Source organism: Rhipicephalus microplus, chromosome 1, assembly GCF_043290135.1.
Source record: "Rhipicephalus microplus isolate Deutch F79 chromosome 1, USDA_Rmic, whole genome shotgun sequence".
Lineage (NCBI taxonomy): Eukaryota > Metazoa > Arthropoda > Arachnida > Ixodida > Ixodidae > Rhipicephalus > Rhipicephalus microplus.
Window position 1 is genome coordinate 109,879,517 of NC_134700.1, and position 27,650 is coordinate 109,907,166.

At 49.5% G+C, this 27,650-nt stretch overlaps 1 protein-coding gene across 1 annotated transcript in view; it reads right to left on the reverse strand.

Moving 5' to 3' along the window:
• Nucleotides 1-12,105: 12,105 nt before the first annotated feature.
• The window catches only part of LOC119178329 (uncharacterized), a 31,580-nt gene continuing 16,035 nt past the window's right edge, over nucleotides 12,106-27,650 (reverse strand). Inside the window, exon 7 of the mRNA XM_037429518.2 lies at nucleotides 12,106-12,517. Coding sequence (XP_037285415.2) covers nucleotides 12,244-12,517 — 274 coding nt within the window. The 3' untranslated portion in view covers nucleotides 12,106-12,243. The remainder of the gene's footprint in view (nucleotides 12,518-27,650) is intronic.

Below are 27,650 nucleotides of genomic sequence, written 5' to 3' on the forward strand. Positions count from 1 at the left end.
AAGCCATATTACGACCCAATAGTCGTTTCTTCTCCCTAATCTGCCAGGATGGCGTCTTTTTGTGCGGAGGGCGATTGTAGTGAAGAAGAGGAGCTTCAGCGGCATTTCTCGGCGCATCAGGGGCATCGCCATCAGCATAAGCTCATGCTTGCGGCGATTGGCCGGACGCTGCTGACTGCTTCGCTTTCTGCGTTTTGCGCTGCAAATAAACCCCGTTACAATTAGTATGTTATGTTACGCACGCACACAATCACACACACGCGCGCAACCGCATACCATAGTAATACAGTGACTGTGCAATGTGGCCACTTCCCTCTGCTAGAACAGCACTCTGCTGAGTCGAGACACGTTTTTCACAGTGTCTTACAGATTGCACACAGACACACACGCTCGCACGCATGCACACACACACACGCACACGCACACACGCACACACACACGCGCGCGCGTGAATGGTACATACAGGTTTTTGATCTAAAGCGAGAGTCGCATGGTCTCCAAGATACACGCCATGCACTTGCCATCTTGAAGGCCACAAATTGTCTCACAATGCCTCACAGATGGCAGCCCATTATCTAGCGTTTGCCGTTTGCTTGATAAACGCCTCTGGAAAGGCATGATATGCTTTTCGCTAAATGGACATAGTTGCCCACTTTTAGAGCTGTTTGAAAGCTCCTGTGTGTTTTAGCGGTGATGGCTTCACTATTCCGGTTTTTTTCGACGTAGTTTGATATTCTTCGAAATGCGCCTAAAAATTGCCGAATGAGCTCGTTTTCGTCGTGACACCTGTCACACAAAATGCGTTAATGCTAAACTACTTTTGGATTACAAATTTAATAACTTTGTGATAGAGGGGATTAGGAATATTAAAGTGATCGGCACCTGTAATATTGGCGAGGAAAGGGAGTTTTTGAAGCTAAGCGGTAAAATGAAAGCCATATCGAGATCTAGTGCATGTTTTAAAACTTGAAGAAAGAATGAAAAAAAAATGAACTCAAAACAACGCTCAAGAAATTGATAGCACTAGAAAGTAAGGAGCCTGGTGCATATATGGATGATATTCGCACGATCAAACAACAAATTGAGAGATTTGAGTAGGAACGCAATAGAGGAGCCCTTTGAGCGAGAACAGAGGCGTGGGCTATGGGGGAGACTGCTACCAAGCGCGCTGGGAATCAAGAAATCACGAGCACGTCGTAATCAAATCGACAAAATAGAGGGAAATGACATTCTGCTAAATACTAACAGCTCTATCACAGAAGCCTTCTTTCGGTATTACAAAGGTCTCTTCACAGCCGCATTATTAGACGTTACAAAGTTCAAGGACACTTTCCTGTGCCGGATGCCGCAATTATCCTCAAAGCAAAAGAGGTGTTAGAGAGGCCTATAACCGTTTCTGAAATTGAAAATGCAATAGATAACCTCGCCACGGGCAAGTCACCTGCGCCTGATGGTCTTGGAGCGATGTGGTATAAAGCTTTTAAAACGGAAGTATCACAAGTGTTACAAGCTGTCTTTAAGGAAGCCTAAACAATCAAATCATCACCACCTTCATTTGCCTCGACGCACGCTATCATATAATACCAAAGACAGATGAAAAAGCAAAATTGAAGTTAGTTCCGTCATATAGCCCCTTTCTGCTAACCAACACTGGCTACAAAATACCCATGAAAGTATTGGCAGGTAGATTACAGTCCGTAATCACCAAAATAGCTGGGGAGCACCAAACGTGTGGCATCAAGGGGCGTTCTCAAAGGATGAACACACACACAATGCCATGTGTCCTTGAGAGTTGCGGTGCTTTTCATTATCATGTTGTGGTCCTCCAGCTTGATCTAGAGAAGGCTTTTGATTGCGTCCCGCATGACGTGCTATTCTCCATACTTTAACAGGTCATTGTTGGATCAGTGATTACAGAGAGCATAGTTTTGGCGTATAAGAACTGTAAAACGCGAATAATTATTAACAAGATCTCGGGGTCTCCCATTAGGCTGGAACGTTCTGTACGCCAGTGCTGTCCGGCAAGTCCACTTTTGTTCGCATTGTACATAGAGAGCTTGTTCTTGGCCATATAACGAGACCATCCGCGGTTTCATACTGCTTGACGCCGAGGTAAAAGCTTTGGCATACGCTGATAACGTAGCAGTGTGCTGTACTACCAAAGAAAGTGTACAAGAGACAGTTGCCGCGTATGCCAAAAAATATCAGTGTATACCAAAAAATATTACATTATCAGTGTATCCCACGAAAAATTTGGAGATATTACAGTAAGTCGGGTGAATTGGGTAAAGTGCCAGGAGCTGTGGCACGCAGATTGGACAACAACCCCAGATATCTATGCTATTGATATCTATGATATAGAGATATCTATATAATATCTATGATATTGATATTTATGATGTTGAGATACCCCAGATATCTGATATTGAGCTGTAGTATAATGCATGCCGATGTTGAAGACGTTGTAATACTTGAGCCATCTCTGTAAATGTGTATGCACCCTGGATACCGCATGTGTATCTGATAAAGCACTAGTCCTTGAGCAGCTTGGATGAACATGTCTTTGTTTCTGATAATGCATTGTCTATGGCGGGCTAGAATGGCCGGTTACTACTGTGACCCTGAAAGGGGTCCGTAACGCGTGCTTTTCCACGAAAGCATTGCTCAATACGTTGGTATACTCAAACAACAAGACTTTGTTCCGGAATGGTTCACATGGTTTAACCCATGGTAAACTTAAAGGAATTTTGGCGCTCTAACCACTAATAGTTCCGCGACTGTCTTGACATCGCTTCTGTTGTGTATATTATTGTTCATGTAAATGTATATTATTGTTCATGTTTGTACCATGTGCAAAACCGGTAATAAAGAAAAGATAACAACGTGGCTTTGTGGTAGAACACCTGCTTGCCACGCCAACGGTCTGGGTTCGATCCTCAATGGGACCGAAATTTTTGTTCTTCATTAAACACTGTAGTCTTTCTTGGGGACCTTCGACGAAAAATGTTTGGTCTGTCTGTCTGTGCATTTTTCTGTTTGTCCGCCCTAACGATACCTCAAACGGCACCAAACGGCCAACCCCATTCGCAGCGCCCACCAATATTGCTCAAGGTTTTGCGTTCATAGCTGTGCGATCGTCAATTAAAAAGCAATTATTGCACATATCTGAGGCACCATAACTACACTTCGAAGTTTTGTATGTCTGCCTTTATACCAGAAGAGGCACACACAAGTAACTCTAAGGACTGTAGCGTTCATCGCGCGGCGCTGATTGACAGTGCAACGCGATGCTCAAAAAGGTGCTTCCAACGCTTTGATACGACGTCACGGTGGTGGCACCTGCCCGTCGCTTTGCGTTCTACACTTTATCACCTCCGAGACTGGCGCACATCTTTCTCCGCGGGCGGCATGCCTTCGTTTTAGAAGATAACTGCCAGATGGCGCTTGCGCCTAACGTGCCTCGATGCGATCGTTCGCCTTTTCGCTCACAACCAACGGTGCTGTCGCCAAAAGCGGAATTTCCACGACACGAGCTCTCTAACTCTAACGCGTTAATAATAATAATAATAATAATAATAATAATAATAATAATAATAATAATAATATAATAATAATAATAACTTCTTTCTGATCAACAATGAAGATAACGAATAACATAGACACAAACGTAAACACCCACCCCACGAAGCGCTTGAGTGAGCGCTTATGTGTGCCCAACGTCATTCCCAACCCTAAGTTGCAGCGATAACATCGGAGACAAAAATTGATGCGTCGATATTGTCACGGGGTTGTTTTAAGTATATGAGTAATGTATTCATAGACTAAATCGCGAACAGTGGAAAGCGTAAATGCGGCTCACTAGCACAATTTCTCAAGCCAGCCAGCTTCTTTCCAGCTTCTTCTTCCTTAACTGACAATACAAATATTTACAACGTGACAGTACAAACATATGCTTACAAGAATAATGTAGGGACTTGAAAAAAATGGTATAGATTATATTTATAGTGCGTAAATTGTCGCCCGGAAGCTATCAGGCCTGGCATAAAGTGAAGCGATATTGGCCCGCTGTCTATCCAAAAGGTTGAGAAACGCTTCTGATTTTGCATACCCTTGAGCATACGTGCCGTGATACCCTTCCCGTTTTGGCACGGATGGCACCTTTTAGAAGCGCTGTAGTAAACTACTACGCCACAGCTATGGCCTCCGAGACTGCGCACCGGCGCACCTGCCGGAGCGCTGTTCTCAGAGGCCGTGTCAAAGCACGCAGAGGTCTATTAGTTGGTGCCACACTCTAAGGACCGTGACGCTACATACCGGGGTGCCATAGAGAACCCGGTTATTCGAACCCAAAGTGGAGAATCGGCGGTGCGAGTCAACGTGGTTTCATCCGCGTAAAGGTCTGGCATGCCAGCCCATTGAGAATATGTATAGTAGTCGAATTCCGTTAAAGTCCAACACTGCAAACAGAAATAAGCCGAGATAGGAGTAAATGACCTTGTCCTCTAGCGCGCACCCCGGTGGGAGTTTTAAAAACACTGTCTGGAGGGAGTAAAAAATTTACACCCCATTAGTAGAGAGTTTTTGCATGGTGCCAGGGGGGTTTTTATTTACACCCATCGGGGAATTTTTTCAGGTCATTATGGGAGTAAATTTTTTGCTTCGACCGAGAAAAAAATTACGTCAGCAGCCGTACCTTGCGCAAGCGTAACTTTAATCGCATTACTTTCAAAGCACATAACAAACATTGCAGTACACAAACATGCTCACAACGTTCACGTAATATTGCAACACTCACACTCACCACAGCTTGCCACCCACGCTCCACACCTACTATTCAGTCACCGGGTATATATAGGCACCACATTCTGAACTCTAATGTAGCCCTGGAGGGACCCATTTTTTGCTGTAATTAAACATTAATCACGCATGGCGTAGGTATGAAGTTGCGGTGACCTGATGTAAGCACTTCAACACACATGCCTATTATGCTAAACCTGCCTAAGTTTTAATATTTTTTACCTATAACGAAAAAGTTTTATCAGTTGGCACTCTGTCGTACGAGCTGAATTTGCATTAACAGTACTGTTTGCGGATCCGTAAACTGCACTGAATCATATACAAAGCCCGCGCGGCCTTGAATTAACATATTAACGAGGCACATTCAGCAGGTCAAGCGATGAACCGAGGTAGACCGCCGCTTTCGCGTCCGACGAATAGGGCTCACTCACGAGTACGGCACGGTGATTCGATGAATGACAGCTGGCGATCACAAAATGCTTGCTGATTTGCCGTTTACGTCTCGTTATTTTTCCTATGCACAAAAATAGGTGTCCGCTATCCACGCAGTTTAAGCTACGGAGCAATAGACTCAAACTAACGAGACGGTTCGCAGTCGCTGTTCCCGTTGCTCGCCCGCATTGCATGGGCATGCATGCATGCCGTACGCTGTTTCTGTGTTTCTCCGCCTCGTTCGGCGCTCGCCTTCGAGTTAGTCATGTGAAAGCTGTGGTCGCACGGCGCAGAAGTCTGTTATTCATCCCAGTAGCCTTTATTTTTTGTAAAATACATTCATTGCCTCGCCGGTAGTCAGTGCTAGCTAGCTCGTAGACCTCGCCACGGCGGCCGGTGCGCAGTGCGAGCTCGATACGATGCCGGCATGATACCAGCGCCATAGCGAGGCCTTCCTACCGCTTAGATCTTGCAGCCGGTGAAATACCAGTGACACTTCGAGAACTCACCATCGGCGGAGACAGGGCGAGTGCGTCGTCGGCGCAACTCTCACACCAGTTGTCGGTCAGCCTGCCATGGTCGAGCGAAGCCTACTTCGAACCGCTTCGAAGTTTCACGTTGCTGACGATCGTACTCCGCCTCGTTCGGCACTCGCCTTTGTTAGGACTCCGGGTCCTGCCGGTCTCGTTTTCGGTAGCTGGCCCCGTCGCAGGATCCATCGTCCAACAATTCAGCGAGAAGAAGCGCCCGAACGAACAACAGAGATTTATTTACATGTGGAGAAGTGGTAAACTGACCCAAAGAGAGAAGAGTGAGTGTGATACAAAACGTCTTCGGCATTTTATAGCGCCGCGCCGTTGACACTGGGCGCCCCGTCCGCATCGTCAGCCAATATAGTGTCTCCGGCACCTCGGCCACGAGAGGGGGGGAAACACACCTTACAACACATGGAGTGGCACAACCTAACACGAGGTCCATATATGGTCACGGCGCCCTAAAATGTTACCAAACATGGTCACGAAGGCACAGCAGACCCCGGAGCTCTCCCGGCGAAAGGAGGAACCCGAATGGGGAGGTGGGGGTGGACGACACCGTCGGTCAAGAACCGGTTCTCCCCCAAACTCTTCCTGCTTGGCTCCCCAGGGCCGGTCGTAACAGTCTCTCGCGCGGGGGGGGGGGGGGGTGAAGATCTCGATGGGCTGAGGTTTGCAGCCACTGTCAGGAGAGATCAGCGCCGGCAGTCGGTTTGGTGACGACCGTCTTTGATGAAGTAGAGGGCAACACCTGCTTCGTTGAGGGCTCAACAGACATCACATACGCACATGAAAACACAACTACTCAGCCGGTGAGCGCCTGACAATTCCGCTAAACTCCACCAGGCAATTTTCCCCTTTAACTGATATTAAAGGAAATACACAATTTATTCAAAATGTTACTCACACTTTAAGGTGACACAAAACAACAACACTGGAAGCACACCGAACCCGAAACCCTGGATAGCCGTGTCTTCAACGTTTTCAAACAAGTACACCTAAAAGAGTAAAAAAACAATCACTAGCTCTTGTCTAGGTCAGGAAAAAAAATGACAGAGTTCTCGAGACATCCTCTCGCGTCAGGGGCATCGACTTAAGCCATCAGCATTGTCATGGAGTACACCCTTTTTGTAGCGTATTTCAAACGTATATTGTTGCAAAACGAGGCTCCAACGCAGCAGGCGGCCGTTCTTAGAGGACATGGTCTGTAGCCAGGTGAGAGGACAGTGGTCCACTTCCACAATGAACTTGCTTCCGGCAATATAACAAGCCAGTTTCTGGACCGCCCAAACCAAGCACGCACATTCCTTTTCGCTAGCGCTGTAAACCTGCTCGCGAAGGGTGAGTTTCCGGCTAACATAGAGGACGGGATGCTCTTGATCCACCTCATCCCTTTGACTAAGAACTGCCCCCATGCCTCTATCACTAGCGTCGCATTGGACTATGAAAGGCCTCGAGTAGTCCGGTGAACTTAGCAAAGGTTGGCTCGACAAGGCCGCTTTCAAAACGCGGAAAGCCTTTTCTTTCTCCTCATCCCAGTCGACCATTTGGGGCTCGGTCTTGCGCAACGCGTCAGTAAGAGTGGTGGCAATGTCGGAATATCTAGGGATGTACTTACGATAGTAACCAGCTATTCCAAGAAAAGCCCGAATATCGGTTTTCGTTCAGGGCTGGGGAAAGTCTCGGATAGCTGCCACTTTCATTTCAGAGGGACGGCGATGCCCTCGACCGATAACATGCCCGAGATAGAGTACCTCTGCTTGTGCTAGCTGACACTTGGGCGCCTTTACCGTTAAACCTGCTTCGCGTAGGCGTGTCAGTACTGCTCTCAAATGCGCCAAGTGTTCTGGCCAGGACGAGGAAAACACGGCGACGTCGTCCAAGTAAGGCAATGCGAAGTCCTCTTGACCCCGCAAAACCTTATCCATTAGGTTTGAAAAACAGTAAGGCGCGTTCTTTAGGCCGAAACTCAACACTTTAGGGCGGAATGTCCCCAATGGTGAAATAAATGCAGCATACCGGCTCGCCCTCTCGGTGAGCGGCACCTGCCAGTAACCTCTCACTAGGTCTAGCGTTGAGATAAATTCCGCGCTGCTTACCCTCTCGACTCGTTCCTCAATGTGGGGAATTGGGTATGTCTGACCCTTGGTGATGAGGTTTAACTTACGATAGTCTACGCAAGGACGCGGATCTTTGCCGGGTACCTCCACAAGAAATAACGGGGAAGTGTAATCACTTTCACACGGCTCAATCACGCCCAATTCCAGCATTCTGTTAACCTCTGCTTTTATTAGCTCAAGCCGGCGAGGTGACACCCGATACGTCTTAGATCTTACCGGTTCTGACGAGGTAAGCTCTATGTCATGAATGAGGACGGATGTCCGGCCTGGCTCGCTTACAAATCTGTCCTGAAAATCGGTCAAAAGACCACGCAATTCCTGCTTCTGCTTTATTGTCAGCTGTGACTTTGATACTAAATCCTCAACTCTTTTTCCGATCGGGACTTCGTCCGATTCGGGAGCTAATTCAGGAATTTCTGCCGGAACCTCTCCCGGAACATTTAAAGTCATGTTCACGATGGCTTCCCTCTCTTTATAGGGTTTGAGTAAGTTGCTATGATACACCTGGTGTACCTTACGACTTCCTGGTAATTTTACCACATAGTTGGTGTCAGACAATTTTCGAGTAATTTCGGCCGGGCCGACCCATTGCACTTCAAGCTTATTCTTTTGGGAGGGGCTCAACAACATGACCCTCTCTCCTACAGCAAAGTGTCGTGCTTTAGCTGTCCGATCGTAGTAAAGCTTAGCCTTCTGCTGTGCTTTGGTCATCGCACTCTCGGTCAGTTCTTGGGCTTTTGTTAGACGATCCAATAAGGTGAGGACATATTCCACTACTACAGGATCATCACCCTGACCTTCCCACGACTCTCTCAGCATACGAAGAGGAGACCGCAGTCTGCGGCCATAAACAAGTTCCACTGGCGTAAACCCTGTTGTCTCATGTGGTGCAGTTCTTAGTGCAAACATCGTTGCAGGTAAGCACGTTTCCCAGTCAGTTTTTCGTTCAAAACATAAGGCTCTTAACACTCGCTTCATCACGGAGTGAAGCTTTTCTATCGAGTTCGACTGCGGATAATAGACTGAACTATGCAATAATTTCACGCCACACCACTCTAGAAAGGTTGTCGTTAAGGCACTCGTGAAAATGGTGCCCTGGTCTGATTGTATCTCGGCAGGAAAGCCTACCCGGGCAAACACGGACAGAAGTGCGTTCACTACTTCCACGGAACTTAGCTCTTTTAGCGGGACCGCCTCTGGAAATTTAGTAGCTGGGCAGATTAAGGTCAGGATGTGACGGTAGCCTGAAGTTGTCTTGGGAAAAGGACCTACTGTGTCAATTACCAACCGACGAAAGGGCTCCGTGATTACGGGTACCAGCTTCATTGGAAATTTCGCCTTATCTCCCGGCTTACACACTCGCTGACACACATCGCAAGATTAACCGGTTCTCCCCCAAACTCTTCCTGCTTGGCTCCCCAGGGCCGGTCGTAACACCTTGTAGTTAGTCATTTGACAGCTGCGGTCGTAAGGCGCAGAAGACTGTTATTCATCCCAGCAGCCTTTATTTTTGTGAAACACATTCTTTGCCTCGCCGGTGGTCGGTGCTAGCTCGTAGCGCTTGCCACAGCGGCCGGCACTCAGTGCGAGCTCTATACAATGCCGGCTTGATACCGACGGCATAGCGAGGCCTTCCTACCGCTTAGATGTTGCAGCCGCTGAAATACCGGTGACACTTTGAGAATCCACCATCGGCGGAGACGGGGCGAGTGCGTCACCGGCGCAACTCTCACATCGGTTGCCGGCCAGCCGGCCGTAGTCGAGCGAAGCCTACTTCAGACCGCTTCGAAGTTTTTCACGGCAAAACTCCAGGAGCAGCCGCTAACGATCGTAACAGCTTACCTTTACTACCATTAATGAAATCTCTCAAGTTTTTTGTTACTCGGCCCTTTGAAGCGTGGCATTCACGGCGTTTCGTTGAGGAATCGGACCGATGTGGAGCGTGGTTTAACGGTGTGAAATATGTTGAAATGTTCACAGTAAATTCCAACCGGTCGTTGCAATTCTTCGCTGCACTTATAATTTCGTTGCCTGTTGACAGATGCTCACACGGTTAGCCACTCAAAGCACCTGTGTTTCACACCGACGTGCAAACATATGCCCGTACACACACACACACACACACACACACACACACACGCACGCACACACACACACACACGCACACGCACGCACACGCACACGTCACGCCCAAAGAGGGTTTTCAAAGCTCCCATAGGGAGTTTGTAACCACGTGACCTGAAACTCCCTGGGGAGTTTAAGGTCATGTCGTTCATAAACTCTGTGATTAAGCAGGGGGCGTTTTACGACGACATGTGCCGAGTTCACTCTTAACCAGGGAGTAAATAACTGGGGCAGGGGAGTTTTGTGGGCTCATGTGCTGGAGAAACTCCCATCTCGGCTAACTTTTGCTTACATTGAATGAAGCTGAAAATACCTACTCCAATGAAAACGCACCCCCATTTCATATTACATGAAGGAAGAAAGCAACAGAAATGGAGAAGGCAGGGTGGTTAACGAGAAATACATGCGGTTGACTACCGTACACTGGGGGATAAGGGAAGGAGATAAGAAAGATGAGAAAGGAAGAAGAGAAGGAAAAGAAAAAAGAGAGAGACTGACAGTAATTTCACTGCAGCTTGTAGAACTCTACCGCAAGTCAGAGGGGTTCACACAAACCCGTCTTTCTCAAGAAACACAAGAGGGCTTTCAATGCCTTGTGGGCTGTCGAGGGATCTGGACGGTGCTGTAATAGCTAGCACGTGCACAGAAAGAGGCCGATCATCCAGTCGCCACATTGCGTTGATAAGTACTTGTCTGTCTGAGGCATGGACGCTTACTGTAAAAGTTTTAGGCGATGAAAAACCACTTTTAGGACGACTGCCAGTTGGGCATGTTGGTATAAGTTAACGATGAAACAAGCACCAATAAGTACGAAGTATTAGAAAGGACACAGGACGGAGCACTGCATCATGAACAACCACCGCTGGTAAAGAAGCAAACACGTATGCTACATGTTTGTTTCAGTTACCTTCTATTTCGCTGTTCTGACTGTGCTAACCGCTGCAATCGCAGGCTGGATATTCTTCATCTCAGTAAAACACTGCAGCAAACGTAGGATTAAGTATGTAACTAATAAAACATTTTCCGCGCCTGAAAAACACATTCAGCCAGCACATTCGGCTTCCCTTACTTGGCACTCTGGATTATGTTGATCACCAAACTTCTTACCTTTAGTGGATTATCAAATTTCCTGAGGTGCAAATGTCAGTGTTCTCGTGGCGATGGAGGGCATCGACAGTGACACAGGACTAATTGCTGTTATAAACTATTTTCAGCTACGCACTCATGTATACTTCTGGTGCAGCGTTATCTTAACGAGTTGTTGTTTTAAAATACGAAGGCGTGGTACACCGAAAAGTGACAATAAAAAATTCGCTCGCATAAAGCCTGAGTAACTATTACACCATCGTTCAGTAACACGGCATAAACAAAAACAGTTGTGTGTGCCGATGTAAAGGGCATGCTGAAATTCTGTAATAACGAACTCTCAATTGCATATTTTTCGTGGAACAATTTTAGCTCAGTTCTTTAATGAAAAGAATCACGACAAACCACGGTGTCGTGAAACGCGGTTCAGGTACAAAATTGCATTTTTCCTGATGAATTCCAAAACGGGTTTTCAGAAACGACTGCTATGACACAGTGCGCAGCCTGTATACCATTTATTCAAACTAAAGAGCAACAAGGCTGTATTCCTCATTAAAACACACTGCAAAAGCTGTTAAAAATAATACAAAACATGACAGACACTGCACCACACTCAATAAGTATCGTGGCGACGTCTCTTCAATGTAACAGCCCTACGAAGGAGGTTTTAAAAAAATTCTGGAGTGGGAGCTCACACTGAGTCTTGCCAGAAGATGTGAAGCCAGTATTGGCCTGGAGTTCATTTCAAACCTTTTTCGCCACTACTCAAGAAACAGTCGTAAGTTAGAGTTCTTTTCTGCACTACTTGTGAGCGCATCTGTAGAAATGTTTGTCTTTAAGCCACGCCACAGATGGTCAACGCTAGACACCAACAAAATTTTTATATCTCTACCAATGGCGAAGATCAAGAGCCGAGCCACACACACGTTTGCCCAACATGGTCGCTCCAGAAGAGCACCAACGGGACGAATGCAAGTGCCGCGTATGTCCCCATTGGTCATCCGCCACAGTTCTACGCCGGCACCAGGCTTGCAGTGTCAACGCAGCAATGCAGTTCTCTGGTTGTTCATTCTGTCCCTTTAGCAGGAAAAAGCACACTTGAGCACCATCACTTCAACGATCACTGCACTTATCAGTCAGGGTTTCTATAGTCACACACCAAACTCTACCAGGATGGCGCTGATGCGGTGCAATACCTGCGGCAATGCTACGTCGTCCAGACGACGCAGCCTGGCCGCGATCGACAGCCCGTGGTCGTGGCACTCATCCCGCGAGGTATCCCGTCGCAGCGGCACCACTGAGGACCCCGGCTTCATGGCCACCAAGTGCTTCATACAGATGTCCAGGCTTTTTTTCAGTGACTCCTCGTCAGCACGCAATGCGCTTTCGTCCTCATCACAATCTAATTCTCGTAGCAGCTGCCTCCTGGAAAGGGGATTAGCGATAATTACCCACAACGACAAGCCGCAGATTCATATAAACGACATCTATAACCAGCTTCGAATCTAGGAACGCATTTAAAATATGCGGCTAGCTAACTGTCCTTCAAAGCCAACTGAAACGAAATTGTGGACACCTCAAAAAGGCGATTTATATGCATTCTAGCTGCAGACAATAATCCCTGCCAAATTCGCCACGCCAAATGCAAGTCGTTACCCTAAAAAAAATCGCGAACCATGCAATTTCCTACCGATACTAAAAAAAGGCGACGCCATTACAGTTGACCGGCAGTGACGTACACAGCAGCGTGTAACAGTATGCAGCACGACAGACATACCTATGCAGCCGAATCACCTGTCCAGCGCCACGAAGTATGCGCTTTGCGGCCGCGCCCGCCGTTTTCTCTTGAGGGGCGCACTGCGGGGAAAAACTTGAGAAAAATTCACGTTTTATTTTCTGCGCGATTTGGAAAGCGTGCCCGTTCGTGCATACTTTCCACATTCGTGATTTTTTTAAACAGCAATTTTTGTGGCTCAAAACAAGTTTTTCCGATAGCAAGTAGTGCGTGAAAAGGCACCCTATAGCGCAGGCCTCTCGCATATGCCCTGTACTTACGGTATACTTTTCTAAGTAAAAGATCGTGTACGGAAGTCAAAATGCTCGTCTCGGGTAAGCTGCATTTGGAAAATTTCTAGGTGACTTGTAAGGCTCACCAGAGACGCTGTGCGCCTTTACATTAACACGTCGTCTTCAGAGCATATCGGTTCGAACACTTTGAGCTCCTGTCTTAATCACGCCTCGTGTTTGTCGAGCTTGCCGATGAGTTTAGATGCTCGGGGTAAGGAAAGTCGCCAACAAGTGTACACTTCGCTGCAACCCATATATTTGTCTTGTGAATACATGCCAGTGACGCACCGAGGCCCTTAAGGCTGAACCAGCATTGTTGAACCTCTCATGCTTTTCAGCGTCCTTCGAGGCAAATCACGTGCAGGGTGACAACTGGTGTGCTCTAATAGACATGACTACTATTTGTGACGCCATTCGACCAAATGTCGCGAGAGAACTGCCCGATGTAAGTGTTTTCATGAGAATTGAATAGCCGAGTTTTTCCTGACATTGTTAACGTTCAGACTCTTGAGGTTGGCGACATGGAATAATGTTATTGCGTTTATTCACGGTAGTATCGTACGAGGCAACATTTTGATATAGTTAATATTGAAGCATACAGCCAAACTACAGTAAATTTGCTAGAAAACGTTGAACACACTTGACAATAGATTGCAGATAGAGCTGCTCGACGGCTCACAAAATAGGGGAAGCATTACAAAAGGCTCCAAAGGAAAAAAAAGGACTTTGGGAATGACTACCCACCTTACATGTATTGAACAAAATAGCCGAACAGCGTTCGCGACAAAGTGTATTAGCTTTTCAGCCATTTTGTCATTGTAAACTCTATTATCTCAAAACCAGAAAAAGCGACGGTATTATACAAAATAGAACTGCAATATATCAGCCAAACTATTGTTGCACAATTTTTAGTGCAGTTCACAGCACATATCACCATTGCGGCAAGAGCAGCACTCATATGGCTGTTTTTTTTTCGCTAGGATACTGACTCAACGCTTGCGCCTTTCCCACTGCAGAGTACAATACTGACTGCATTAACAACGCTGCACTCTGACCTGTGAAATCCACTAACAGTTGATGTTTTTGCACACTGCTAGCGCCTAGCGCGGACCGTGCCAATACGCGGCTAAAAGCGAGTGCCAATGCCGCTGTTTCTTATCGAATTTGATATCCACTGATAAACGTGTCATTTTAAACAGTTTACTACAGTGAAAATAAGCACTGGCATGCATTTCACACGTGCCAGTCTATGTTTGCGACGCGGGTGAAGGTGGCTGCTTGAGACTCGACTTTCTGTGCCGCTTCAGTCGTCGCCCTACAATTGGCCTCGAAGAGAGCGATACAGGCGAAACTCTCCAGAAACTGGCTCGTTTCGCCACCCAAGCAGCCGTAAAACCATGCCGCGCAGCCGGCGTGCAAGAATCGCTCCGAGAGCGATTTTCCGGCCTCACGAAACCGAATCCAGTATCCGCTTCACCGTCTTGGCTGCGCTGGATCAAACCACGTGACCTAACCAGCCGGCCGGAGATTCAACATGGCGGCACGGGCATCGGTGGTGGCTCGCATCGGCTCAAACCGCAAACTACGCGTGCAGAACGACGAAGCTTGATGGCATCAACGAGGACGCGTTCATCTAGAGCCTGACTTGGATTACGATCGCCGCGAACTCTGGAAGTAGACGGTGCAGCGGCAGCGAGTCAGCATGCCCCAACATGCCTCGCGTTTGTGTACAGCCGGTTGAAACCGCACCGCCGCTGCCGGTGCGTTCGCTCGTGTCGTTTCTGCTGGCGTATCTCCCGAAACAACGTTTGGAAAGGTGCGAGCTGTTACTTTTCACTACTTTGTGTCAATAACTAAAATAAGAACTTTAGTTCTCAGAAAGAAGACAAAATTGAAATAATTGTCAAGGTACCGGCGGCAGCGGCGGCGGGATGGGGCAGAACGAATGGGAGCAACATCGACGCGCGCGGTCGGGATTTTCCGGTCACTCTGGCGTTTTCGTTTTCTCTTCACTTCCCAAGGGTGAACGTGGTGTTACAAAGCAGTAACGAAGTCCTTGGGCCGGATGCCCCCAATCGTTCCTTGCCGTCATCTCGGACATTCTGTGTGGTGGCGGGTCGTCACCTGCACCGGCTCTGTTTGTCTCGGCTGTGCGCTTTGCCTGCGGGACAGTGGCTACGGGCGGGCCCCTCTGGAATGTGCGGAAGGCCGGTTGTGTGCTACAGGAGGGAATGCCATGAATTTCTCCTGCGTGGTCGCTTCCGAGTCCCCGCGCGTGTGCCACGCGCACCTGCCACGTGTGTGAAGGGACACTTGTGTTGTGCTCTCCATGAGTGGTTGGTTCCCCGAAGAGACATTCCGCCTATATCTTCGGAACTGCACGGCGAGGCAGCGAGAGCAGCCCGCGAGAAGAAAGAGGAGAGTGTCGCGAGAAGAGTCCTCATTCGGACGTTACTGTCCAACATGTTGCAAATAAACGTCTTGTTAAGTTTTCCTTTACGCCTGTCCCTCTGCCTCAGCTCTCGAGGGTTCTGAACGTCCCCGTGGCCTGCGGAATGACGACCACCACCCCGCACCATGCTACCTACTGGGTCCGCTGCGGCCACCGACGCGGCTCGTAACAACTGGATGGGGCAGCGACTGGATTCTGCTCACGCCAAGTCGCAACAAGCTCGGGCCAGCATCGGGATCGTCTCCGCTGAGATCATGGCTGCAGAGTGCGGTGAGTGCTTGACTTTTCTTCACTGAGATTTTACCAGACTTTATCTAGAGTTTTGTAGGAAAGGTGGTAAATTTGGATAACTACTCTACGTTGACCTGTGCATGGGAACGTAGCGTCCTAGTAGTAGTGAAGTTAGCAGCACTTGTAGCAACCATGAATCTGAAGGCACTGAAAAAACCGCTTTTGGTAGAGTTAGCTAAGAGTTTGGGTTTGGATGTTCGTGAACAAATGAGAAAGCCAGAGATTATTAGGCTATTGAGAACCTTAACGCAGACTACGACGAGCTCTCAGAGTGTCTAGAGCTGATAGACGAACATGAAAGGCCTAAATCTGAAGAGAAAGAGAGAAATGAGAGGCTCATACGCGAAGCAGCAGAAAGGGATCTTGAGATGAAGCGCCTTGAAATCGAGCTGCTCAAGGCTCGAGGTAGTAGTGAAGGTAGCGAAGCGTCTAGCGGAGTAGAACGGAAGTCTTTCAGGATGAAAGACCTAATGCAACCTTACCGCTCCGGAGAGGACATGGGTCTGTTCTTGGTAAATTTCAAGCGCACAAGAGAGAAGGCGCGTGTTACCAAAACGATGTGGCCGCACTGCTTGCTTACCCTACTACCCTGTGAGGCTGCCAAGGTAATTGCCCGCTTGACAAAAGAGGAAGCAGATGATTACGACCAAGTTAAGTCGAGCCTGCTAAAGAAATATAGATTGTCAGAAGAAGCATTCAGGCAGAAGTTCCGGAACGCCGTAAAGAAGAAAGACGAGTCGTATGCTGACAAGTCGCATACAAGTTAATGTCTAATAGGAGGGAGTGGATCAAAGAGGCTAATGCGTTCGAGCATAAAGAGAATCGTGGAGTGTTTCGGACTCGAGCAGTTTTACCGCCGTTTGCCCCAAGACGTTAGGCTCTGGGTGCAAGACAGGGAGGAGGTAACCACTGTGTCGAGGGCCGCGGAGCTAGCGGAGGATATTGTTTCGCGCCGCGCGCTTTATAGAAGAGAAATTCCCCAGTGGGAGGGCCAAATCAAAAAGGCAACTGGGTTGAGGGGACATTCAGTCCAAGAGAATCGAGAGCGCAACACTGGTACCGAAAAGCAACGGGAGGTAAGTAATGAGACCACGGTAGAGGAAAAGCACCAAAACAGTGCGTTTGAAAAGAGGCGACCACTTGTGTGCAATAAATTCCACAAGCCAGGTCACATTGCGGCCGTCTGCAAGAGTCCAAAAGTTGTTTGCTTTTCAATCGACAGCAAGGGTGAAAACATGCGACTGCTGGAGCCATATATCAGAGAGCTGATAGTAAATGGAAAAGAGTGTAGCGTGCTGCGGGATTCGGCAGCGTCAATGGACGTGGTCCATCCCTCGTATGTTGAAGCTGAACATTTCACAGGAGAGTGCGCTTGGATTAAACAAGCAGCAGAGCCATCAAGCGTATGCCTTCCGATTGCTAAGGTATGCATCGAGGGCCCCTTTGGCGCATTGCACACAGAGGCTGCAGTATCTGCTTATTTGCCAAAGCGGTATGCATACTTGTTTTCAAACAGATCCGATTGGTTACTAGGACAGAAGAACCTAGCGTACGGGGATGGGGTTGTGTGCGCGCTCACTCGCTCAAAGGCGCGAGAACTCGCAACTAGAGCCGCACCGCTCGATGTTCCCTCGAGAATCACCGAGAAAGCCGGAGATGGAGAGCCCATGAACACGGTAGACACGATCACAACAAGCACTGATCAAGTGAGCGATGAAGGCGCGGATGAAAACGAGGAAGACCCTCTTGAATCTGCAAGTGTGTATCAGGAAATGATTACTCCTGCATCTAGTAGCCTGCAGACTTTGCTGAGAGTGGATCAATTGTCCCTTATAGAACAGCAAAGACCAGACCCCACTCTTCAATATATAAGGAGTCAGACTAATGAGGGTATTTCAAAGAAAAACGTGATGTATCAGAACAGGGCCGGGATACTTTATCGTAAGTATCTAGATCGCAGACGGGTGCAGTTTGATCAGTTAGTGGTGCCGGAACGTTACCGCCGTGATCTTTTACACTTAGCTCACGGTAGCTCATGGTCGGGTCACTTGGGGGTCAAAAAAACGAAGGATCGCCTGCTGCAGGAATACTATTGGCCGGGTTGTTTCCGGGAAATAGAGAATTTTTTCAGAACCTGCGACACCTGTCAGCGTGTAGGAAAACCAGAGGATAAGGTTCGTGCCGCAATGAAGCTCGTGCCAGTGATCACTGAGCCCTTTCGACGACTCGTGATCGACACAGTAGGGCCTCTTCCAACAACAACATCCGGTTACCGTTGTGTCTTAACAGTAATTTGTCCCGCGACCAAGTTTCCTGAGGCAGTGCCTTTAAAGGAACTGAGCTCGGTAGAAGTGGTAAACGCGCTGTTGTCTATTTTCGCACGCGTTGGTTTTCCCGCTGAAATACAGTCCGATCGAGGGACCGTTTTTACGAGTGCACTGACTACAACTTTCTTAGAGAAATGTGGAATCCGATTAATCCACAGCTCGGTGTATCACCCCCAGTCAAACCCAGTAGAAAAGTTACACTCGGTAATGAAACGCGTCCTTCGAGCACTCTGTTTCGAGCGCAAAGTCGACTGGGATGTGTGCTTGCCAGCAACCATGTTTGCGCTCAGGACTGCACCTCATGAAGTCACTGGATTTACCCCGGCAGAATTGGTCTACGGTCGCTCTCTGCGATCCCCACTCCGTATTCTTCGGGAGTCATGGGAAGGGCGAGCGGAGGACCCTACGGTGGTTGAATATGTGCTAACTCTGCTAGACAGGTTGCATAAAGCACAGGAGCTGGCAGGGGATAAGATGAGCAAGGCACAGGCTTGGGCCAAACGCTACTACGACAGGTCGGCAAGATCACGCCGGTTTGAAGCTGGAGATCAAGTAATGCGGCTGAAACCTTCACCAATGAATAAGCTAGGTGTCCAATGGGAAGGTCCGGCGGAAGTCGTTCAAAGGCTGTCCGACACAAACTATCTGGTAAGGACGCCAGGTAGACGTAAGACGCAGCAGATCTACCACAGCGATCTGCTCAAACCGTATCGAGAGAGAGAGGTTGTCGTAAACATGACGGTTAACGTGCTCGAAGAGCCACCACTAGATTTCCCCTTTTCGGGAGCGGAAAGAAAGGAGGATAACGCTGGTCAAACGCTCAAGGCCATGGTTGAGGTAGCTGAGCTCACAGCTAACGAGAAGCGTGACCTAGAAAGCCTCCTGATAGAATATGAGGACATGTTCTCGGAGAAACCGGGCCGAACAAATTTGGTAGTGCATGACATAGAGCTTACGGCCACTCAGCCCGTGCGGTCAAAGGCGTATCGAGTGTCGCCGCGTCAGCGTGCCGTTATTGAGACCGAAATTAAAAGAATGCTCGAGCTCGATGTGATTGAAGCTTGTGAAAGCGATTATACCTCTCCGCTTATATTAGTGGAGGTTCCTGTGAAAGATCCGCGACCATGCGTTGATTACCGGAGGTTAAATCACATAACGAAGGATCAGACCTACCCCATACCATTATAGAGGAAAGAATTGAGGCAGTAAGCAGTGCTAAGTACATCTCTACCTTCGACCTCGTTCGGGGTTATTGGCCTTTGACCGAAAGGGCCAGCAGATATGCGGCGTTTATTTCTCCCATAGGAACATACCGCCCTAAGGTGTTGAGCTTCGGCTTAAAGAATACCCCTTACTGTTTCTCGGCTCTCATGGACAAGGTATTGCGGGGTTTAGAGGGGTTTGCCCTGCCTTATCTGGATGATGTAGCAGTATTTTCAGGGTCATGGTCCGAACATCTCACCCACTTGCGAGCAGTGCTTCAACGTTTCCGCGAAGCAGGTCTGACCGTGAAGGCTCGGAAGTGCCAACTTGGCCGAGCAGAGGTTACTTACCTGGGTCACATAGTGGGGCAAGGCCGCCGCAGACCTTCCGATGTCAAAGCGGCGGCAGTTAATAATTTTCCGCAGCCCCGGACAAAGACAGATGTGCGGTCGTTCCTAGGATTGGCAGGGTACTACCAGCATTACATTCCCCGTTATTCAGAGCTTGCCAGCCCGCTTACTGACGCTCTTAAAAAAAGCGAACCTCAAATTCTGGAGTGGGATGAGAAGAAAGCGAGGGCATTCGTAGCGCTGAAAAATGCGCTCATGAGCCAACCTGTACTTCAAGCCCCCGACTACGCTAGACCCTTCGTGGTTCAGTGCGATGCAAGTGACCGCGGCAAGGGCGTAGTATTGTGTCAGAGAAACGACGCAGGAGAGGAACATCCCGTGCTATATGCAAGCCGCAAACCAACTGTAAGGGAGGAAGCCTATAGCGCTTGAGAGAAAGAATGCGCCTGTGTTGTATGGTGTTGCGAAGCCACCTCCGAAATCCCGCCGCTGACCTCCACTGTTGAGAACGACGGACCGATCCCGCCGAAGCCACCACTGTTGCGAAAGACGGGGACGCCAACACGGCCCCGAAGGCGCCACTGCTTTCAACTCCGCCGGGAAGGTCACCAGCCGTTTGGTAGCGTATGTTTCTCAGCCCGCGACTGCTTCTGCGCAGAGCTGATAAGACGAGCGGACGAGACGACGGTGAGTTAAACAAGGTTTATGTACAGCATATATACAGAGGCGTTACAATTTCGGCACTGGGGCCGACAGAGACTCGAAGAGCCGAGGTCTCCTCTCTAATACATAGGTCAACTTTTCGCCTAAGACCGCCGACTCATACACATGTCGGCTCTCCGACATGGGGACTCCTCTCTCAGGACCGCCAATCGCGACGCGCCGCAGGGCTTCTTTTATTTACACCGGGTCCAACCAAAATGTCCAATCAGAAGCGCCGCTGGTCGTCAGGGCAGATTCCTCCAATGGAGGTCGCCGCGCCATGCGTCAGACCACCAGACACGCGGACGCCGGCTCGCTGTCACGTGCGCAGCTGACTCAATGCACGTGGGCCAGAGAGGGGCGCCGCGCGTGTTCACGCCGTTGAGATGTTCGCGTCAGGCGGACTGCGGGCTGGCCTTGACCCAGATTGCCTTTTTCAGAGGCACGGACGTTTGACGAGGACTCGCTGGCATAACAGCACCCCCCCCCCCGCCGCCAGACAATGCACCGGAAAGACGAGCTGCTTCCACAGTCTCGGATGTCAGGTGCGCTCGTTCGCCAGGTCCCTCCAGGTTCGCCTCCAGGGCCACGGGGAGAATACAGCTCCAGACTGGTCCGGGAACACATTCCACTTTTGACGACGGATCCCAGCTCCACTGGCTTGTCGCCACAACTTGCTGGCCAACTTCGCTCGTCTCTTCTGACCATCTTCGGTTTCAGCACTTGTCGATGGTTCTGCAACTTGCTAAGAACGGTTCGACAACAGACAACACACGACACAAGCAAGTGCCCTCGGTCACCCGACAGAACACCAGACAAAATATAGTACAACATATACCTATCTACGTGTTTATCGGAATTTTGTTCCCTCTACATCAAGAGGCACATGTGGGACAAAAGACCCCTAAAATGACAACTCAATTTTTTTTCCCACGTACAACAACGTAACGGATTAGAATACCACATAAAGTTGGCCCCTTGAGATCACTCTGAACGAGAGCGCTCAGCCCAGGTCGTGATGAGGTCAAAATTTTGCCCCGAATCGCCAGCGAGAAACCAAAAGGTTGAGAAGTTACTAGCTGGAACGCACTGCTCAATGCACCTGCATTAGCGTTTACCTTTCCTTTATTTTTATTTTTTTGATAGCGAACGTCAAAGTTGCGCTGTGGAGCAACATGCTCCACTTCAGTAACCGGCCACTTTTAGGCGACGATACCTATGCGGCACCAAGAGCGGCTCACACTTTCGACGTTGCACAGGGGAACAACGATACGGCTTGCTACGGATTGACTCCTCACCGTTGAGCTCGATATCGTGTTCGATCACCCTCGTGTTTCCGGGGCGGTCCGAAAACACGTCCTCAAACTCGGAACCAATCTTTCTCAGGTCCGCTTTCTCAGGTCCTCCGTCACTTAAGCTAGGCTCTAGGTTCAGCTGTTCCCAGATTACTTTCGATCTCCTTTCGATTACCTCACTAGAACTAAACATTTCTGCTTCCTCTTCCTCTGAAGCACTTAAGAGTAAATTTACGACTGCTTTCAAGTTACTGTGATAAATTTTGTTTGGCCGCCGTCCTAATTTCTCTTCACAATTGGTATCAGAAAGCTTCGATACTACTTTTGCGGGCCCTTCCCAATCAACCTCAAGCTTGTTCCTCTTGGACGGCTGCAGCCGCATTACCTGATTATCAACTTCAAAAACGCGCTTCTTCACCGATTTCTCGTAGTGCTCCTTCGACAGCACTTGTGCTGCGTTTTTGTGGCTTTCCACTAGCGCCTCAATCTGGCTTTCCACTAGCGTTTCAACCTGGCTTTCCACTAGCGCTTCAATCGAGAGGTCTTCACGCTGCTCTCGAATGAGCGTCTCTCGATCAACTCTCGGCAGCTCGCTCCAACTTTCCGCTACAGGCGAGAGCGTTGCAGCCTCCTCGCTCTGATTCAATGGTGCCATGTCGTCTCCCCCAACGCATACCGCGCCGGCCGCTTCCGCGACGGGCCGCTCGCGTGACTGCTCACATGACTCACGCGGAAAATTTCCTCTCTGAGGTTCCGTCGACCCGCCGACAAGGTCACCTGAGCGTTCACCGCATTGAACCAGATCAAACTCCTGCGAAAGCTTTCGCGCTTGCGATCGCGTGAGGGCCATGCACGCTAAGTTGGGGAAGAACGATTTGCCCTGCTCTTTGAGAAGCTGCTCTGAGTTGTTGGAGAAAAGATATGGAAAACGATCATTTAGTGCGGCAGACACAGCTGCTTCGGTGCGAAGCTTACCGAACGGGCCTTCAATGACCACCGTGGCGATTGGTAAGCGAACACTCTGCACCTCGGCGACTTGCCTGATCCACGCGCATTCTCCTGTGAAGTCATCCGGAGACACCAATGAAGGATGGACAACGTCCATGGTTGCCGCTGAGTCTCTAAGTGCTCGGCACGTTTTCTCATTGACCCTAATTTCTTGGAGATACCGCTCCAACAACCGCATGTTTTTTCCTGATTCTCAGATTGTTGCGAAGGCAAATTTTTCCTGACAGTTTCTCGCGATGTGCCCTTCCTTTTTACAGTTGTAGCAGATTAGCGGCTTCCGTTTGTTTTCCGATTCGAATGCCTGTGTGGTAGAAACCTCACTCGATTTCTCCGCTTCTCTTTGCCCTTCCCCTACACTGTCCTTCGTAAGAGACGGGTCCTTTTTGAAATTACGGTGCGGAACGGGTCTCCGTTGATCAGGTTTCTTTGAAAAGCCCTCTTTTCTCTCATCCTTTTCAACGCGCACTGCCCTGCTGTGCAACTTTCGGCGAGTATAATACTCCTCAGCTAACTCTGCTGCCTTGTTTAGCTTTACTTCACCAAGTCTGTCCTGCAGCCAAAGCCTGACATTATCCTCGATGCAGCGGTAGAATTGCTCCAATGCAACGCATTCCACCACTTTATCGCGGTCGTCATAAACACCTTCGCCCTTCAGCCATTCGATTAAATCGGCCTTAAGACGAAACGCGAAGTCAACGTGTGACTCATTCCCCTTTTCAGCATACCGGAACCTTTGCCTGAAAGCCTCGGGCGACAACTTATAACGTCTCAAGAGCACTTCCTTAACCTCGTCATAGCTCTCAAACGCTTCCCTAGACAAGCAAGTTAATGCGTCGGACACTTCGCCGGGAAGAAGAGCTAACAGGTTCTGCGCCCAAAGAGACCGCTCCAAAGCGTTTCGCTCACAGACGTGTTCAAACTTGACGAGATACTTCGCCATGTCCTCGCCTACTACGAACGGTGTCAGTTGGTCCCGAATTCTAAAACCGCTGACCTGAATCGTCGGAGAAGCTACGCTAGGCGCCTGCGAACACTGTAGGATTGCCAATTCTAGTCGTTTCAACTCTAGGCGCTCTTGTCTCTCGGCCTCCTCGCGACGTTCGCGCCTTTCAGCTTCTTCGCGAGCTTCGCGCCTTTCAGCTTCTTCACGTTCGCGAGCTTCGCGCCTTTCAGCTTCTTCGCGAGCTTCGCGCCTTTCAGCTTCTTCGCGAGCTTCTACTTCTCGCCTTTCAGCCTCCTCACGGCGTGCTTTAATATCCACCCAGGCCTCATCGACTTCCTCAGCCGACACTCCCTCATCCTTCATGATCTCAAGGATCGCTTGCTTTCGTTTCGCACGGCCCAAAGTAATGCCGAGTTCCTCACAAATTTCGATGAGTTCCTTCACTTTAAGGTTCTCCATCGTTCACACTAGCCTCTTGCTGTTTGCCCCTGTTAACAATTTACTTGCCGTACCCACTATAAGTCAACTAGCAAGACGCGCAAGCAATTTTTCACTCTCCCGTGTTTACCCCCTCCGCATTAACTTTGGTTTCAAAGCACTTCGACTTTGCTTGAAACGATCAAAGCTCACTCTAATGCTTCACACAGCCCTTCTCTAAACTACTACAACCTGAGCTAGAGCAGTCTGGTGAACTGAGGGGAAAACATCAGGCACTCACCGCATCGATGTCGCTGACGCCGGCCGATCCCGCAGCTGCCAACCACTGTTGCGAAGGCACCTCCGAAATCCCGCCGCTGACCTCCACTGTTGAGAACGACGGACCGATCCCGCCGAAGCCACCACTGTTGCGAAAGACGGGGACGCCAACACGGCCCCGAAGGCGCCACTGCTTTCAACTCCGCCGGGAAGGTCACCAGCCGTTTGGTAGCGTATGTTTCTCAGCCCGCGACTGCTTCTGCGCAGAGCTGATAAGACGAGCGGACGAGACGACGGTGAGTTAAACAAGGTTTATGTACAGCATATATACAGAGGCGTTACAATTTTGGCACTGGGGCCGACAGAGACTCGAAGAGCCGAGGTCTCCTCTCTAATACATAGGTCAACTTTTCGCCTAAGACCGCCGACTCATACACATGTCGGCTCTCCGACATGGGGACTCCTCTCTCAGGACCGCCGATCGCGACGCCGCAGGGCTTCTTTTATTTACACCGGGTCCAACCAAAATGTCCAATCAGAAGCGCCGCTGGTCGTCAGGGCAGATTCCTCCAATGGAGGTCGCCGCGCCATGCGTCAGACCACCAGACACGCGGACGCCGGCTCGCTGTCACGTGCGCAGCTGACTCAATGCACGTGGGCCAGAGAGGGGCGCCGCGCGTGTTCACGCCGTTGAGATGTTCGCGTCAGGCGGACTGCGGGCTGGCCTTGACCCAGATTGCCTTTTTCAGAGGCACGGACGTTTGACGAGGACTCGCTGGCATAACAGCACCCCCCCCCCCGCCGCCAGACAATGCACCGGAAAGACGAGCTGCTTCCACAGTCTCGGATGTCAGGTGCGCTCGTTCGCCAGGTCCCTCCAGGTTCGCCTCCAGGGCCACGGGGAGAATACAGCTCCAGACTGGTCCGGGAACACATTCCACTTTTGACGACGGATCCCAGCTCCACTGGCTTGTCGCCACAACTTGCTGGCCAACTTCGCTCGTCTCTTCTGACCATCTTCGGTTTCAGCACTTGTCGATGGTTCTGCAACTTGCTAAGAACGGTTCGACAACAGACAACACACGACACAAGCAAGTGCCCTCGGTCACCCGACAGAACACCAGACAAAATATAGTACAACATATACCTATCTACGTGTTTATCGGAATTTTGTTCCCTCTACATCAAGAGGCACATGTGGGACAAAAGACCCCTAAAATGACAACTCAATTTTTTTTCCCACGTACAACAACGTAACGGATTAGAATACCACATAAAGTTGGCCCCTTGAGATCACTCTGAACGAGAGCGCTCAGCCCAGGTCGTGATGAGGTCAAAATTTTGCCCCGAATCGCCAGCGAGAAACCAAAAGGTTGAGAAGTTACTAGCTGGAACGCACTGCTCAATGCACCTGCATTAGCGTTTACCTTTCCTTTATTTTTATTTTTTTGATAGCGAACGTCAAAGTTGCGCTGTGGAGCAACATGCTCCACTTCAGTAACCGGCCACTTTTAGGCGACGATACCTATGCGGCACCAAGAGCGGCTCACACTTTCGACGTTGCACAGGGGAACAACGATACGGCTTGCTACGGATTGACTCCTCACCGTTGAGCTCGATATCGTGTTCGATCACCCTCGTGTTTCCGGGGCGGTCCGAAAACACGTCCTCAAACTCGGAACCAATCTTTCTCAGGTCCGCTTTCTCAGGTCCTCCGTCACTTAAGCTAGGCTCTAGGTTCAGCTGTTCCCAGATTACTTTCGATCTCCTTTCGATTACCTCACTAGAACTAAACATTTCTGCTTCCTCTTCCTCTGAAGCACTTAAGAGTAAATTTACGACTGCTTTCAAGTTACTGTGATAAATTTTGTTTGGCCGCCGTCCTAATTTCTCTTCACAATTGGTATCAGAAAGCTTCGATACTACTTTTGCGGGCCCTTCCCAATCAACCTCAAGCTTGTTCCTCTTGGACGGCTGCAGCCGCATTACCTGATTATCAACTTCAAAAACGCGCTTCTTCACCGATTTCTCGTAGTGCTCCTTCGACAGCACTTGTGCTGCGTTTTTGTGGCTTTCCACTAGCGCCTCAATCTGGCTTTCCACTAGCGTTTCAACCTGGCTTTCCACTAGCGCTTCAATCGAGAGGTCTTCACGCTGCTCTCGAATGAGCGTCTCTCGATCAACTCTCGGCAGCTCGCTCCAACTTTCCGCTACAGGCGAGAGCGTTGCAGCCTCCTCGCTCTGATTCAATGGTGCCATGTCGTCTCCCCCAACGCATACCGCGCCGGCCGCTTCCGCGACGGGCCGCTCGCGTGACTGCTCACATGACTCACGCGGAAAATTTCCTCTCTGAGGTTCCGTCGACCCGCCGACAAGGTCACCTGAGCGTTCACCGCATTGAACCAGATCAAACTCCTGCGAAAGCTTTCGCGCTTGCGATCGCGTGAGGGCCATGCACGCTAAGTTGGGGAAGAACGATTTGCCCTGCTCTTTGAGAAGCTGCTCTGAGTTGTTGGAGAAAAGATATGGAAAACGATCATTTAGTGCGGCAGACACAGCTGCTTCGGTGCGAAGCTTACCGAACGGGCCTTCAATGACCACCGTGGCGATTGGTAAGCGAACACTCTGCACCTCGGCGACTTGCCTGATCCACGCGCATTCTCCTGTGAAGTCATCCGGAGACACCAATGAAGGATGGACAACGTCCATGGTTGCCGCTGAGTCTCTAAGTGCTCGGCACGTTTTCTCATTGACCCTAATTTCTTGGAGATACCGCTCCAACAACCGCATGTTTTTTCCTGATTCTCAGATTGTTGCGAAGGCAAATTTTTCCTGACAGTTTCTCGCGATGTGCCCTTCCTTTTTACAGTTGTAGCAGATTAGCGGCTTCCGTTTGTTTTCCGATTCGAATGCCTGTGTGGTAGAAACCTCACTCGATTTCTCCGCTTCTCTTTGCCCTTCCCCTACACTGTCCTTCGTAAGAGACGGGTCCTTTTTGAAATTACGGTGCGGAACGGGTCTCCGTTGATCAGGTTTCTTTGAAAAGCCCTCTTTTCTCTCATCCTTTTCAACGCGCACTGCCCTGCTGTGCAACTTTCGGCGAGTATAATACTCCTCAGCTAACTCTGCTGCCTTGTTTAGCTTTACTTCACCAAGTCTGTCCTGCAGCCAAAGCCTGACATTATCCTCGATGCAGCGGTAGAATTGCTCCAATGCAACGCATT